Below are 16,515 nucleotides of genomic sequence, written 5' to 3' on the forward strand. Positions count from 1 at the left end.
CCCATTGCTCATAACAAAAATAGGGAGAACGAGAAAGAGAAACAACAAGAATCAGAGAAACCAGAAGACCAAGAACTTAACAAAGATCAAACTCAATAGGTTAGGTCATTAGCTATAGGTGTATAAGTTGTTTAAACTTTATCCAAGTCATAACTATGTACTTCTTCTGTGTAATTACTTATAATATAATTTTGAATTATGATCACCTCACACTTGCCTTTAAATTTTATGCTCTGAATATTTTTTGAATTGTTCAAATTTATGCCATGCTCTGATACTTTATTGAATCATAATGTGATATGTTTTTGAACTTTTCAAACATACTAACTCTGATATATGTTAAGCTCTGATACTTTTTACTATTAAGATCTGAACTCATCTTAACAATTTTTTTGCCCTGATACTTTTTACTATTGAAATATTTAACTTTCTGTTATAATCTCATTAGCAAAGTCATTAGCTCAACCTTATAGGGGAGTATGCAGAATCAGCGTAAGTTCGGTAATTCTAGGGGAGTAAGTAAAATATGTCCGGGATAAACTGTTTTTTTTACTTCTTTATTTGTAAATATTATTATTTTAGCATGCAAAAATGTTGAATTATAATTATGATATTTATCCTCGACTAAATGTTTATGTTATAAGGGTTTAGTCAATTGATTAAAATGTTAATTAGTAATTGAAGGAATACCATTTTTAAAATAATAGGCCTACTAGGAAATTTAATTAATTAAGTTGAACTAGCACGTTTTGAGCACATGAGGATCAAAAATACTAATAGATATTTTGAATAATTAAAAGCTAAATGAAATTTGTGTAACTAACGTTTATAGATATTTTAACTTTGAAATAAAATGAAAGGAGAAATACAAATTGTTTATTATAAAGGGGCTCAAAAGCCCAAATCCAAACCCATTTCAGTAGGTCCAAATTCAAATCCTATAACAAGCTGTCACTTAATTAGTTAAAGTTGTATTAGTATTAGTCAAATGTTAATTCCTAATTAATTATCCAAGTCTCTATAAAAAGAGCCCACTTGAGCTGAGGGATTCAGGACAGAAAAGGTTGGGAAAGAGACAGAAGAAGTAACTGAAGGGAGCCAAGAAACCCACTGTGCTTCTCCTTCATTTAATATCCTCCATCCACCAGGTAATAACTATTTATGAGCTTTCTGTTTTCTGCAATATCCTTTTCTTATAATATTTTCTGTTTTCTTCCTGTTATTTGTCATTTAGTCTACTCTCTACTCTCTTCTTTTATGAAACTTTCGGTCCATTGAAACCTTAATGGAAAGTCTCTAGGTTCTAGAGATAATCCATTAAAGCTTCAAAAAGTCCTGCATTTTTTTACCTGTAAAAATCTACCATTTTATAATATTTATGGTTTATTAAAAGACCCAAACTACCTAGAACTATCCAGATCTGAAGGTCCTGCCTTTTTATCTGTAAAAGTCTATGCTTTTTATAACAGTTATTGTTCATTAAAACTTTGGTTGAAAAAATAATCTTCTGAAACTTCAAAAAAAAACAAGAAAAGACCCTTCCCTTACTTATGAAAGCACTGCTTATGGGAGGGAACTCCCTTTTATCTTCATTTACCTCCCTATTTTCCAACCTGGCAAGGCGGGCTTCTCTTTTTTGTTGTTGTATCTTCCACCTTTCGTGCCTAGTAGCGTGATACCCCAAGCCTACTCGAAAGTAGTTTACCGAAGGTTCCAAACAATTAGCCATTCCTTGATTATTCTTTCCTAAACCTCTTTGTACCTGATAATGGCTTCTTATCATTTCCCTGGCCATTGCTATTACTGCCTTAGAGTGTCGGGGCATAAAAATTTGTGGCCCTTTAGTAGTATAGGCTGCACTCGCAACCTCGAAGGTTTGAAATGAGCTTTCGATTGGTTTTTCTTCCCTACACGTAACCGACAAACGAACCTAAAAATCTTTATTTCGCAGACCCCCTTATTCATTGAAATTAAACCATTTCCGGTGTCCAATCACGCCTTGATTCTGATTGGCGGTGACTCTAAAAAATAGTTTTAATTAGGAAAAACTATTAACCGATTTAGCTTCCGGCGTTCGTGCTCGAAAAATCCGGTAGCGACATACATTAAGTCACTTTCTTTCTACTATAAAATGTGAGTTTATGAAGAATAATTAGAATAATGTATTTATTATAAAATAAATAAATAAATAGTGGAATCAATAAATAAGGGACAATACCCAACCAATTCAACCAAAAAAAAAGGGACAAGAAAGTCTTTTTCCTAATATTGTTTTTTTGAAACACAATTTTTCCTAATATTGTTAATTTCTATGCAAATCTCTAAAATGATATATAATAGGGAGAATTACAAAACTAGCACTTTTAAGGGGTAGTTTACATTTCTAGCTACTTTTAAAAAACTAACCAAAACTAATACATTTCAATAAGTAACTTCCAAGTTTACCCCATCTTCTTCCTTAACATAACTGTGTCTTTGTCCTTCCCCCCTCTCTCTCTTTCTCGCGCTTTCTCTCTCTATAGAACAGAACGACTACGAATACTACAACAATCAATCCAACCCACAGTTCCTATAACAAAATTTCTACAATCATATAAGTTTTTCATTGGGTTTTAGTTTTATTGAAAAGATTTAAAGCTTAGTACATTCATCGTAAGGTGAACGACGAAGGGAAGAGGTGGAAGAAGCGACCATTTTTTCCGGCAATCTCGTCCCAATATATATTGTTTCTCTTCCCTTTTCATGTTTTTCCTGGTCGTGCGGACCCAAAAAACAGTGGCATTGTTATCTGAAAATGGATTTGGGTAGGAATATCAATTTCAGATTTTTTTCCCCGATAGTGTCGATATCTGTAGATATTTGTCGATATTTGTAGATATCTGTAGATATTTGTCGATATCTGTAGATATTTGTAGATATGTGTTGTCGATATCTGTAGATATCTGTAGATATGTGTTGTCGATATCTGCAGATATCTACACATATCGACAAATATCTACAGATATCGACAAATATCTACAAATATCTACAGATATCTACAGATATCGATACTGTCGGGGAAAAAATCTGAAATTGATATTCCAACTCAAATCCATTTTCAGATAACAATGCCACTGTTTTTTGGGTTCGCACGATCAGGAAAAACGTGAAAAGGGAAGAGAAACAATATATATTGGGACGAGATTGCCGGAAAAAAGGGTCGCTTCTTCCTCCTCTTCCGTTCGTCGTTCACCTTAACGATGAATGTACTAAGCTTTAAATCTTTTCAATAAAACAAAAACTTATATGATTATAGAAATTTTGTTATAGGAACTGTGGGTTGGATTGATTGTTGTAGTATTCGTAGTCGTTCTGTAGATTGTTGTAGTATTCGTAGTCGTTCTTTAGAGAGGGAAAGACATTTATGTTAAGAAAGAAGATGAGGGTAAACTTGGAAGTTACTTATTGAAATATGTTAGTTTTGGTTAGTTTTTTAAAAGGAGTTAGAAAAGAAAACTAACACCTTAAAAGGTGCTAGTTTTGTAATTGTCCCTATATAATATGAAACTGAAGGAGTAATATTTTAATTTATAACATAACTATATATTCTCAAATAATTAATAATCATAACTGAATTGTTGGTGAAGTAATAAACATTAGTATTTCCAACTAGTTCAAATCTAAAACTAAAACAGCACCATTTTTATGGGCTGGTTGAAATTTGCACCTGGACGGAACATTCTTATATCATGGTTCAAGGCTTGTTAGTTTCCGACTACAGTAGAATAATCCATACAATTAGGGATAAAGAGAAAAGAATGTAACATCATGAAGAATTACGAGAACAATAGATTGCTTCTTTGACAATCAAAGAGACTTTCTTTATGAAAAGACATACTAGAAAAGTAATTATATTCTACTGATGGAGAATCCATATTTAGCCACTTCATATAACATAATCTTTCTCTAAACTGAAGCTAATTAGTTAGGAAATGGAAGAAGAAGAAGGAGAGTTATTTGAAAGTGCAATGAAAGGAAATTGGGATAAAGTAGCACAAATTTATGAGAAGAACTCAAATCTTCAACAAGCTAAACTTACACAAACACAAGATACTGCACTTCATCTTGCTGTTTCTGATGCCCAAACTCAGGTTGTCTTAAAACTTGTCAAAATAATCGGACCAAACGCATCCAAAATCCTAAATATCAAGAATGAGAAAGGGAACACACCACTCCATCTAGCAGCAGCAATTGGGGATGTTCAAATGTGTCATTGCCTTGCAAAACAGGATCCTGATCTCATTAAAGCTCGAAATTCAGAGAACAAAACTCCTCTTTTCATGGCTGCTCTTCATGGCAAGAAACAGGCTTTCCTCCGCCTCCATTTTCTTCACAGAGAAGTAGACTATGTCTTGTGCAGAAAAAGAAATGGTGATACCATACTTCACTGCGCGATCCAGGCTGAACACTTCGGTAAGTATTAGTCATTCCTTTCTCTCTGCAACATAAGATACAGTAGAGTCTTATCATTTCATTGTCTGTTATATGACAGATTTGGCATGCCACATTATACATTATTATCCGAATTTGGTGAGTTATGTGAATGAAACTGGTCAGTCAGCTCTCCATGTTCTAGCAAGCAAATCAAATGCATTCAAAAGTGGCAGTCGCCTTCGACCATTCGATCGTTTAATCTACCGCTGTGAGGATTTTTCTGTTTTATTCACTGTCTTTCTTTGAGGTTGTATCTTCTTGTCAGTCAGCATATATTACTGTTGCTGTTCTGCTTTACAGACATGATAGTTGACAAGCTTCAGGAAGAAATATTCAACCCTGAGGAATACTCAGATGATTCGGTAAACGAAACAAGGCCTAATTATCCGGAAAATTATACGACTTGCTTCAACTTTTTCCATGTCATTTGGAGTTTCTTTCGAGTAATAAGTGGGTTAATCTGACACATTACATGTATTATTTCTTTTTAACATTCATAGATACAACTGTTATTGAGATAAGTTACCAATTTCTTTCTGCGTTCTGCCAGCTTCACGGATAAAGAATAAAAGTATCACTGAGGCCGTAAATGATGAAGAAAATACACAGCAAGAGAGTAGCATGTCTATTGGTAGGCTGTGATCTTTCAGCTATATTCTGCTAAGAAATATAACTCTTCATAAGATGCTAGATTGTTAAGATAAAGAGTCTTTTCGCAGGTACAAACCGACCAAAGAAAGAAAAGCCTTTCTTTCCTCCCACTTCTGCAACATTTCTTCAGTTCCTGAGGTTTATGGTTGATGCAATGTTGATTATTCTTGGATTTGGTATGTGTACAGCCTTTTCTTATAACATGTCAGATGAGAGGAAATTCGGATATAATTTTGCCTCTTGGTTTCACCTTTATAGGCATATCGAAGATAAAGAAAAGAAAGAGAAAAGAAAGAGCGACACATGTGGGCTGATCAACTATTGAATCAACTCGTTGGAAGAGCCTCGTGGCGCAGATACAAAAATAGCGGTCAGGATCCTAGAGTTGCAGAATCATCATATATTCCTGTATCTCATACTATGAACACAAATGTTGAGATTGAAAACGGACACAAAGATCAAAAGGAGACAAGTGATCAACATGGACAAGGTAGGCCAAGACGTATGTTTTTCTGAATAGGTGAACAAGTTTTTGGATATGCAGTGATATTCCTTTTCTATTTTATGTGTCCAGTCCAAAATGGAAAGAACGTAGCTCAAAGGTTTAAAAGAAGGGAGAGACCTTTTCTGATAGCAGCAAAGAAGGGAATAACTGAAATTGTTGAAAAGATCATGGACACGTTTCCTGTGGCGGTGCAGGACCTTGATGCTGATAATAAGAATGTTGTTCTCCTAGCTGTAGAGCACAGACAAACACATATCTATCAACTCTTACTGAAGAAAACAATACTTAAACAAAGTGTTTTTCGTCAAGTAGACAAGGAAGGAAACAGCGCGTGGCATCTTGCTGCAAAATTCGGAGAGCATAAACCTTGGCTAATACCAGGAGCTGCTCTGCAGCTGCAATGGGAAATCAAGTGGTACCAGTTTGTTAAGAGTACTATGCCACCGAATTTCTTTGCTAAACACAATAACAATGGAAAGACACCGAAAGATATCTTCACCGAATCGCATAAAGATCTTGTAAAGGAAGGCAGTGCTTGGCTAACAAAAACATCTGAATCATGTTCTCTTGTTGCCACTCTCGTTGCTACAGTTGCTTTTACAACTTCAGCAACAGTGCCGGGTGGTCTTAATCAAGAGACCGGACAGCCAATTCTCGGAAATGAAACTCCATTCAAAGTATCTTCCATTGCATCTCTTGTAGCACTTTGCTCTTCAGTTACTGCACTGATCAGTTTCCTTACGATTATCACCTCGCGCTTCCAAGAAAGGGATTTCGCAATGAATCTACCTAGGAAGCTTTTTCTGGGTTTGATATTACTCTTCACATCCATAGCTTCTATGCTTGTTTCATTCTGTGCAGGCCACGTTTTCGTTCTCAAAATAAGATATGTAACATACCCATTATATGCTGCAACATGCTTGCCTGTGACGATTTTCGTGCTCGCCCAGTTGTCCCTATACTTTGATCTTGCTCAAGCTATCTTCAAAAATGAACCTCAGCGTAGGTATAAACACAAAGTATCACGTAGTCGCCATATCTGATAGTCAATGTTCATTTTGTGTTCACTATCAGTTTCTATTTTGTATTCTAGAGCAAAGAAGTTGCAAAGAATAATGATGTTTGTAATGTTCTTGTTGACTGTTGAGGAATGGTTTTATATAATATAGAAAATATTTCTACCACTACGATTTCGAACAAGTGCAGACCTCATAGCTCACTCTGCTATCATATATTTCCTTGCCATTGAATTACTAAACTTTTGCAAATGTAAAAGAAAATTATAGAGCAATTAACTAAAAGGAAAGGAGTAAAATTAAAAAGGAAACAAATTAAAGAAGATAATAAAAAAGCATACACAAAAAGAAAAAGCTTAATACATCAGGCAGGCAACTCCTATACTTGGCCAAGTAATTCAATTGTGCTTCTGAACTTTGGAGATGTTTTATTAGCGCCTAACTCCTTAAAGCGGCTTATTGGCCCATTGAACTTGCTTAAACTGAGCTATTGAGCCTCTGAACTTACTTAAAGTGACCTACTGCCCCCTAAACTTGCTTAAATTGTTACGCACTTTAACTTGCCAAATTCTCCACTTACTCTGCCATTGTAGGACATAGAGGGTTAATCATGTCACATTAAGCAAGTTCAGTGAGCTAACGAGTCATCTCAAAAATTCAGGGACCAATTGGATTGTTTGGCTAAGTACAGGGTGACCATAATCGAAGTTCTGCATAAGTGGATATTCCTTGATTGAACTGAAAGCTAACATATGCGCTAACAGCTGAATTCAACCTTTCTATAATAGGAGCATGAAGAAGTTGCAAGTATCATTGACATGGAAACATTCAAAAGGCAAAAATCTAAGTAAAGAAACATTAAACTATGGTAGATTTATACCTTACCTATGTTAAATAACAAAGGGCGGTAAGAAAAGAAAGAATCTTGAAGCACATTTAATATCTTTGTTAAAGTAGTTTATGATAATATATAAAAATGCCTGCAATCTAAGATGTTGTTTTTGAATGAGAAAAGCTTTTCTGTTAATAAGAATCTGAAAAACCAAACCTTTGCTTGACTAAACAAATAAGCATCTACATACTTGTGTTAATGTGTGTAAATCTGCGCATCCCATTGACAAGGAGACAAAATCTTTTGAAATGGAAGCCAATGGACTATTTGAAAGTGCAACAAAAGGTAAGTGGGATGAGGTTGTTGAAGCCTACGAGAAGAATCCTGGTATCCGAGATATCAGGATAACAAGATCAGAAGATACTCTTCTGCACATAGCAGTATGCAATGGCCGAACAGAGGTTGTGTTAAAGCTGGTCGACATAATTGGCGAAAACGCATCGAGTATTCTACACATAAAGAATGAAAGAGGCAACACACCACTCCATCTAGCAGCAGCACTAGGTAATGTGAAAATGTGTCACTGCCTGGCTACTAAAGATGGAAGCCTAATTCGAGCTCGAAATTCCGAGAATGAAACCCCTCTTTTCCTGTCAGCCCTTCATGGCAAGAAAAAGGCTTTTCTTTGCCTGCATTTCCTTTACAAACAAGCATATACAGAAGTTGATTATTCATTGTGCAGAAAAAGTAATGGGGATACCATTCTTCACTCTGCAATATCCGGAGAATATTTTAGTAAGTTCTATCTACCATTCTGTTCTTTGCTGTTATATATTATATGATCAATAAACCATTCAATTTCTATTGATAGGTTTGGCATTTCAGATAATACATGATTATCCAAGTCTTATAAATTCTGTTAATGAAGTTGGTCAGTCTCCTCTGCATATCTTAGCTAGTAAGCCTAATGCATTCAAAAGTGGTGCTTACTTTCCACCAGTCGATCGTCTCATCTACAGTTGTAAGAAGTTCTGCTTCAGCCATCATTTCTCAAACTTAGTACATTATTTTTTATTATTATTATTATTGTTCTATTTCATTTTCAGGTATAATTGTTCGTGAGCTTCGGGAGGAAACAATAGATATTGGATCATGTCTAAATGATTCAGAAGTCAATACAGGTCCCAAGTATCCGCAAAGTTATGAAACTTGCATGAACTTCATCTACGCGATCAAGAATTGCTTTCGAGTAATAAGTGAGTTAATCTGACACATTATACTTCTACATACAGAGAAAAACAGTACAATATCAAGTACTAAATGAGGTATTTCAACTGGGTTATCATTTCCAGCGAGAACAGACGAGAACAGTATAGGTCAAGTAAGACATTTCCTTCTTCAGAGAAAGAAGAAAAATGAAAATGGCAAGCTGAAGGATGAAGAGAAAGCACAAGAAAACATCAATGGTAAGCAATAATAGCTAGGATCAATTGCCATGATAATTTTCTGTTTTATACAAGAGATATGAGATGCAAATTGACTACAAAAATTTATCCTCTCTGATACTACTACATCTTGTAGGTAGGAATTTCACAAAGAACAGGAGGAAAGAAAATCTTTATCCTCCGAACTACACAAGCTTTGCTCATTTCTTCAAATTTCTGGCAGATTTTATACTAATCGTTCTCGGATTTGGTAAGTCTTTCGTTCTCTTCCCTAAGTAACAATGGAGAAACATTCTAACGACTAAAAGATCATCTTGAATCTTTAGGCATTTCAAATCTTAAGTACATCCGACAGAAGAAAGAGAGACATGAATGGGCTACTCAAATAATGAACGAATTGGTCAGAAGAGCTTCTTTGTACAAGTATGACGATCATGGTCGGAATCCTCTACATTCTAGGCCTAAAGGGGAAAGTAATCCATCTGAAATTTTTGCAGCCTCACCATCATCAGAGGTAGATAAAATATCTCAGAACAAAGATACAAACAACGGGTTAAATTCTGTGACTGAAAACTTTAAAAAGCATAAACTTTGGAAGAACAAGCATGACAAACCAACGCTAGTTGCAGCCAAGCTTGGAGTGACCGAAATGGTGGATAAGTTCGTCGATTCATACCCAGCTGCAATCCAAGAATTAAACACTACAGAAAAAAATCTTGTGCTGCTGACATTTGAGAAGAAAGAAAGTCACAAATTTAGTAAAAAGGAGACACCAATACTGGTAGCAGCAAAGATGGGAGTAACTGAAATTGTGGATAAAATCTTGGACCTTTTTCCTATGGCTATCCAAGACCTCGACTCTGAGAAGAAGAATGCCGTGCTTCTAGCAGTTGAACATAGACAAACTGATGTTTACATTCTATTGCTGAAGAAGGAAATACTTAAGGAAAGTGTGTTTCGCCAACTGGACAAACATGGAAATAGTGCACTGCACCTTGCAGCGAAACTTGGTGATTATAAGCCTAGGCTAATCCCAGGAGCAGCCTTGCAGATGCAATGGGAAATCAAGTGGTACAAGGTATATATACTCTGAGTTTTACCCTCCATTTAATAACTTGGCTAGCTGAAGGGAGAATAACAGAGTTATTTTTGTGATGCAGTTTGTTAAGAATTCCATGCCGCGACATTTCTTTGTTAAGCACAACAAAGAAGGCCAGAGACCAAAAGAAATATTCACAGCAACACACAAAGAATTGGTAATGCAAGGCAGTGAATGGCTAACGAAAACCTCAGAGTCATGTTCAGTTGTTGCTGCACTCATCGCGACAGTTGCATTTGCAACTTCAGCGACAGTGCCAGGTGGTGTTGATCAAACCACTGGTTCACCAATACTTGAAAATGAGCCAGGATTCAATGTCTTTGCCATTGCATCTCTTGTGTCTCTCTGCTTTTCAGTGACTGCACTTATCTTTTTTCTTACAATTCTTACCTCTCGTTACCAAGAACATGATTTTGCAATAGACTTGCCTAGAAAGCTTTTTCTTGGTTTAACATCACTGTTCACGTCTATAGCTTCTGTATTACTCTCATTCTGTGCAGGGCATTTCTTTGTCCTGAAAAAGAGCCTGAGATATGCAGCTTATCCAATGTACGCTGCAACATGCTTGCCATTGACCTTTTTTGCTCTTGCACAACTCCCTCTCTACTATGATCTTGTCAAAGCTATCCTAAAGAAGGAACCTCAGCGAAGCTACAAGCACAAAGTTTCTTTGGGCCACTCAGTGCATAGTTAAGGTTTCTTTGGTATTTAGTCTAAACAATAAGCAAATTGTTGTCATTGCCAAGTGCAATTGAGCTATATATTTTGTACCCAAAATTAGGGGAAAAAAGAACAAAAAGAAACACAACTGCTGAAACTATTAAAACTTAGAACAGAAAGAAAACTATCATGTCAGATTCAACTGCTCAAAGTTAAGCAATTCATCATTATTACAGCTGCAATCAAACTGATTGGACATAAGATAATGGACAAAAGACAGTTTTTGTTGCAGAAATTTATTTACTATGTGCTACTTGAACTATTATAAGTGAGACTTCTCAAGTGGTGTCTACAGGGGTGAAAAAGAAATACCAAACCACTTCAATAAGAGCACAAGCTTCCTCCACTCTAATACCATCCCCCGTGCATATCAGCTTCTTACAAGATCTGCCATCTCTGAAGGAAATCGGTCTACTTCTGTCTTGTCTTGTTATAGCAACTATAAGAGATGTCTTCAATACCAAAACAAGCTCCATAACGCATTCAGTCTTAAAGATGGCATGGTGCAACTTAAGTTCTTCCACGCACTTCTAAAGAGAAACTCCTCCAGCGCCTTTTATCGGACAATACCTGAAAATATTTTACAAAACTATTAAACATAAGTTGCACCACAAGCACCATCAATAGCCACAAGTTAATGTAAATGGAAAATGAATCAAATATACTGTTATCACTTAAGTAATAGTGTGCACAATTATAGGACCACCAGAAGACCAATTTGAATAATGAGAAAAAGGTACCAAGTTAACATTAAAGTAGACAAAACATAAACAGCAATTGAATGTGTGGAATGTGCGTCTTATCATATAAATTATTGGTTGATCCTAGTTCTTAATTTTTTGCAAAGATGTAACAACTATAATGAAGAAGAGAATAGTTATAATAGCATGAACTCTGAATAATCTGTCCCCTCTAATCAATCCAGTTATGAATACAAGTCTCATATAATAAATTAAAATTGTAATGAAATTAAGATGAACCTACGCAATTGACTTGGAAAACTGAAGTGAGTCAGATTTTCAATATGTTTTAATGTAGTTTAGTATGCACCAGATTACCACATGGATAAATCAGAGGCATACATCACGTGCAAACTCTGTTATAGAAAACGAGACAGACATGAAGTAGACATCAGATATACTATATTAAACCATATTTACGAACCATTAAACAGCTTACCTTACCAGAGGAAGGAGGCAGTGAGACCTGTCTAACAGCCCTTCCAGTTTCAGTTAATTGCCGAATTTCTTGAAGCTGGTTGACAATATTCTCCAGAAGTTGCAACTGAACTTTATCTTTTTCCCCATGCTCCATAGACATTTTCTGCTTCTCTCTACCCTCTTGCACGATCCTTAGCCTTTCCCTTAGCCACCCAATTTCGTTGTCAATTTTAAACCTCTCATAATCAACTGCAGACATGGATTTTCTCCGAAAATCAGAAAGCAGGGGTTTTCCTTTTGAGCAAACCAGAGGTGGCAATCCACTAGTTATATCTGAACAGCTTCTGCTGCTTTCCTGCTCAGTCTGTGGCTGATTCGTGTCTGCATTATCACATCTTCGTGGAATATCTAGAGGAACATTTTCAGATAGCTTCATACTTTCATTTTCTCCTACTTTACTACACACATTAAAGTTATCATCAATTACAGGGACATCATGAGCACCAAAATCCATGTTGAACGTTCCATTGTCATCCTTCTGCAAATCATTATCAGTATATGGAAATATGTTATGGAGTTCATCACAGGTTTGTATGGAGTTTGATGCTGCATCCTTGACATCATTTTGCTGCTGCACCTCCCCAACATAAGCAATAGTTTTCTCATGCAAATCATATTCTTCAGCAGCTGACAATTTGAATTCTGTGTCCATCCCTACATTCTTCACCTTTCTTTCTAAAGAAAATGGACTTTCGTCTGAAGGTAACAGTGTCATCTTTTCAAAGTCCACATTAATCTCTCGATCACCACCAGAAAAATGTTGATCAAATATGTTAATGGTTGAATCTGTAGGACTGTACTCCTGTTTCAAAGTACCAACTTTATCAAACTCTTGAATTGATAACTCTTTCCCAAAGGAGACTGCACAATCCTGTAATTCAGTAGCAGTAGTACCAAATTCTGAATTTTTGTTTGCATTTAGCATCTTTTCTGATACACCAAAGGATTTACTAATATTTTGCAGCATCAGCAGCGGATCTTCACCTGAATATAGCAATAAGGAAGCCCTTTTGGTAAGTGAGGTTCCTACACCTTGTGTATCAGCATCCAACTGCTCATTCTCAAAAATGATTTGTCTGTATGTTTCAACTTCCTTCTCCAAGAAATGTTTTTCCCTTTCCCTTCGTAGTAAGATCTCTTTGAGAATGTTCATTTCTTCAAAATCATAAGCAGCTTTCTCTTCTATCATCCTCTGGTATTGCCTTGCTTCCATTTCTACAGATGCCTTCTCCTCTTGTAGACGCAGTATCATTGCCATTGCCTCATCTGCGGCTGAAGCAGAAGCACTCCTCTCTTTCTCAAGCTCATTCCACAAAGCAGCACGAGCTGTATGTTCTTCTTCTAGTGCTTGTTCCAAGAATCTAATTGCATTCTTTTCATCACATCCATAAGAAAGTTCCCCTTGTGCATCAAATTTCAAATCATCAGCAGGTAATACATCTTTATCTGTTGGTTTATTTTCATCCATAGGTTCATTTGATTCAAAACCAGAGGACTCTCTGCTCACCAAATCCATGTCCATTGAAGAGTACCTACCATCTAAAATTACATTATCATGCACATTAGAAGGAGCGTCAGAATAGACACAAAAGTAGCATGCAAATGTGAAGAATGTGGATGCATTCTGGATCGTGCTCAATATTTTTTTTCTCTTGAAAGCACGGTGGAGTTTCCATAGGGTAATCAACTCAAGAATCTGAAGTCAAATTTAAATGCAATCACCTAAAATCTACCCATGGAAAATGTGTAACACATCCTTTTGAAGCATTAAATTATGAAAAGTATATCATTACCAAGTGGATTTCATTATCTCTAGTTATCAATATATTATGTAACTATCAAATTTTTGAATCAGTTAACAAAGGGCCTCTTATATTGGAAATTTGACAAGCCACTAACTATAATTTAAAAGGTTTGATTTTTACATTCATACCATATCATGAGACATTGAAAAAGATAACCTATAATGAAATAAAACTCCGTTTTTTTATCTTGTGAAAGTGGGTTTGAACTTAAACCAAATGTAAAATACGAGTATCATGACTGTTGATCTTTATACTCACAATGCAAAGTAGCACCACCCGAACTATCAGGTGCAATGTTGCCATCTTTACTCTCCTTCACCATTTTATTGACACTGGCAGGAGACAGAGTGAAATCTTTTAAATCCAGCTGAACGGAATCATAAGCAGAAACAGAAGATAACCTTCCATTATCTGTAGAAACATTCCTACGGCGCAGAAGAGCATGTGCCCGCTTCTGACTGGAAACTTCCTTCCCCTTGACATCAAAACTTTCTTCATTCACATCCCTAGCAATTCCACTCCTATCTTTAATGCTCGGAGATGATGCGTCAGCATCCAAGCCAAAACATTCATGTTCTTGATTAGTCTCATTCGGGTTTGGGTCCAATATCGAATCAAAAGGTAACTTGCTCCTAACAGAGAATTGAACAGAGGATATTTTATCCGATGGGCCGTTTACAAGCACTCGTTGCCAGCACTTTTCACTATTCGGGGGACCAAAATTCCCATTACAATGACAAGGGAGAGATGCTCCAAATAAACCCAAAAATTTCGAGGCCGCATAGGTAAGAGTTGAAGCACACAAGAGCAAAAACACAATGGCAAGATCAAGAAAAGCACCAACTAGTCCACTAAAAGTCCATGTTTGTATCTCAAGGCACGCCATTTTCCCAGGAACTGGATTATAAAATACAACAGAACACCAGTTTCCGGCTAGATTGAATCAAACTGAAGCAAAATAAAGAGGACGTTACGTCAAATTCTCAATTTTGTTTATCAAATAAACTTTATAATTTGAATAGGGAATACCGAAAATTAAAATGGACCACAAAAACAAGGAGCACATTGATTGAAATACAAATAGCTTACAGGAAATCAATTGGAAAGGGGAATGAAATTCAAGTTAACTGATTTGGTGCAGCTATACAATTTCATCGGGTGCATAACAAAGCTAGAAAAGGAAAGTTTTCAAATTCCTCCCACTAACTGGTTGACTTCCGTTTTCCTTATTTTCTCAGCAATCAAGCAAACAAATCAAACAGATAATGCGAGAAACTTTAGCACGGGTTACATATCGAACTCACCGAGTTGCGACAGGATGACTCGTTCGTGAATACTGGCATTACCAGCGAAAGAGATTTGCTATGAAGTTCAGTCTTTTAAATGGACGAAGCTTCTCAACAAGTTTAGAACTCAAACCTCCTACTACTGCATTCCCGAAGATATATACGACGCCGTTGCTTACGCCTGCTGAAATTTCTCATCCCAGTCATGCTTCAGAAAAACACGCGCCATTTGTCGTTTTTGAATATGCTATGGTCGTGTGTTCCACGCGCATTATGAGAGTAGAATTAAATTTTGTGTACGTTGGCGGCATTAGAGGGAGGATTCATATATATGGATATCTGTTAACACCGTGAATCTTAACTGATACTCTTTTATTATGGAACCGAAATGTTCTCCCAAATTAAATTTTGGATCGAAACGTTTCAAAGGCTTTAAGATTGTCTTTTGAACCGTTGATAAATTTGAACTATTAGGGGAATTCGCATTTAATGGTTGCTGAATTCATACTCTATTTCCAACATTTATGTTCATATTGCATTTAATGATATGGTTTAGTAATGGGATAAAATTCGAATTTGTAAATTTGTTTGTATCATTTTTAACTCGTATAAAATAATAAATAAATTATTTTTAATATTTTTAAAAAAGATTAATTTTATTTTTATTTTTTGATTTGATAATTGACGATACTCAAAAAATAAGTATTTGGATTCATGGAATTAACCGAAGGTACTAAAATATGAACATGACTTAAAAGTTACTTGCAGCATGATCATATTACAATATAGTTATAAATTTGGGACTCCTTAATAATAAGAGCATCTTTAATGAAAGGTTGTAACTTGGGGGTGCTATATGAGATAATTTACACCTAAAAGTTATAACTAGACCTGGGTATGGGCCGGTGAGCCCGTCCGCCCGGCCCGGGCCCATTTAGCCGGGCTTGGACACATAGAAATACTGTTAGGCCTGGTCCGGCCCAAGCCCGTATAAGCCCGCCAAAAACTGGGCGGGCTTGGGCTTTACAACTTTTATCTCGGACAGGCCCGGCCCGGCCCGATATACTATACTATATATATATATATATATATATATATATATATATATATATATATATATATATATATATATATAAATTATAATATATTTTTATAAACATAAATATAAATAATTTTTTCAAGAAAAACTTTGCTGCAGAAAAAAAAATTGTTGTTTAACTTATAATATATATATTTATATAAATTATAATATATACATTTTTATATAAATTATAATATATAATATATAAATATAAATTATAATATATAAATATAAGTTATAATATATTTTTTAATATATAGATGGGCTTGGACGGGCGGGCTTGGGATTCATATCTTCGGCCCGAGTCCAGCCCGAGTCCGAGCCCGATTAAATTTCTTGCGGGTTGGACTGGGCTTGGGCTCGCCAGACTTTATCAAAAGCC

At 35.8% G+C, this 16,515-nt stretch overlaps 3 protein-coding genes across 5 annotated transcripts; 2 read left to right on the forward strand and 1 right to left on the reverse strand.

Moving 5' to 3' along the window:
• Positions 1–1,069: 1,069 nt before the first annotated feature.
• Positions 1,070–6,776, forward strand: LOC136217357 (uncharacterized). Its single transcript, XM_066003960.1, has 10 exons — positions 1,070–1,148; positions 3,957–4,452; positions 4,532–4,681; positions 4,774–4,923; positions 5,024–5,104; positions 5,193–5,300; positions 5,383–5,408; positions 5,443–5,614; positions 5,699–6,648; positions 6,723–6,776. The coding sequence occupies exons 2-10, from the start codon at positions 3,972–3,974 to the stop codon at positions 6,774–6,776; spliced, it is 2,172 nt and encodes a 723-aa protein (XP_065860032.1). The 5' UTR covers positions 1,070–1,148; positions 3,957–3,971.
• Positions 6,777–7,785: 1,009 nt separating this feature from the next.
• On the forward strand, positions 7,786–10,779 carry LOC136219366 (uncharacterized). The gene is made up of 7 exons (XM_066006756.1): positions 7,786–8,272; positions 8,349–8,498; positions 8,584–8,733; positions 8,830–8,943; positions 9,059–9,172; positions 9,249–10,000; positions 10,083–10,779. The coding sequence occupies exons 1-7, from the start codon at positions 7,786–7,788 to the stop codon at positions 10,713–10,715; spliced, it is 2,400 nt and encodes a 799-aa protein (XP_065862828.1). The 3' UTR covers positions 10,716–10,779.
• A 77-nt stretch (positions 10,780–10,856) lies between these two features.
• LOC136219367 (uncharacterized) lies at positions 10,857–15,185 on the reverse strand. Of its 3 annotated transcripts, none has more exons than XM_066006759.1 (4): positions 15,071–15,185; positions 14,025–14,714; positions 11,926–13,500; positions 10,857–11,311 (listed from the first exon to the last, which is right to left on the reverse strand). In XM_066006759.1, the coding sequence occupies exons 2-4, from the start codon at positions 14,650–14,652 to the stop codon at positions 11,298–11,300; spliced, it is 2,217 nt and encodes a 738-aa protein (XP_065862831.1). In that variant the 5' UTR covers positions 14,653–14,714; positions 15,071–15,185; the 3' UTR covers positions 10,857–11,297. The 3 variants fall into 3 exon arrangements, with proteins under 3 accessions (XP_065862831.1, XP_065862829.1, XP_065862830.1); XM_066006757.1 differs by having other exon boundaries at positions 11,921–13,500; XM_066006758.1 differs by having other exon boundaries at positions 11,921–13,500; positions 14,856–15,182.
• Between the last annotated feature and the right edge of the window lie 1,330 nt (positions 15,186–16,515).

Source organism: Euphorbia lathyris, chromosome 2 (genome assembly GCF_963576675.1).
Source record: "Euphorbia lathyris chromosome 2, ddEupLath1.1, whole genome shotgun sequence".
NCBI lineage: Eukaryota > Viridiplantae > Streptophyta > Magnoliopsida > Malpighiales > Euphorbiaceae > Euphorbia > Euphorbia lathyris.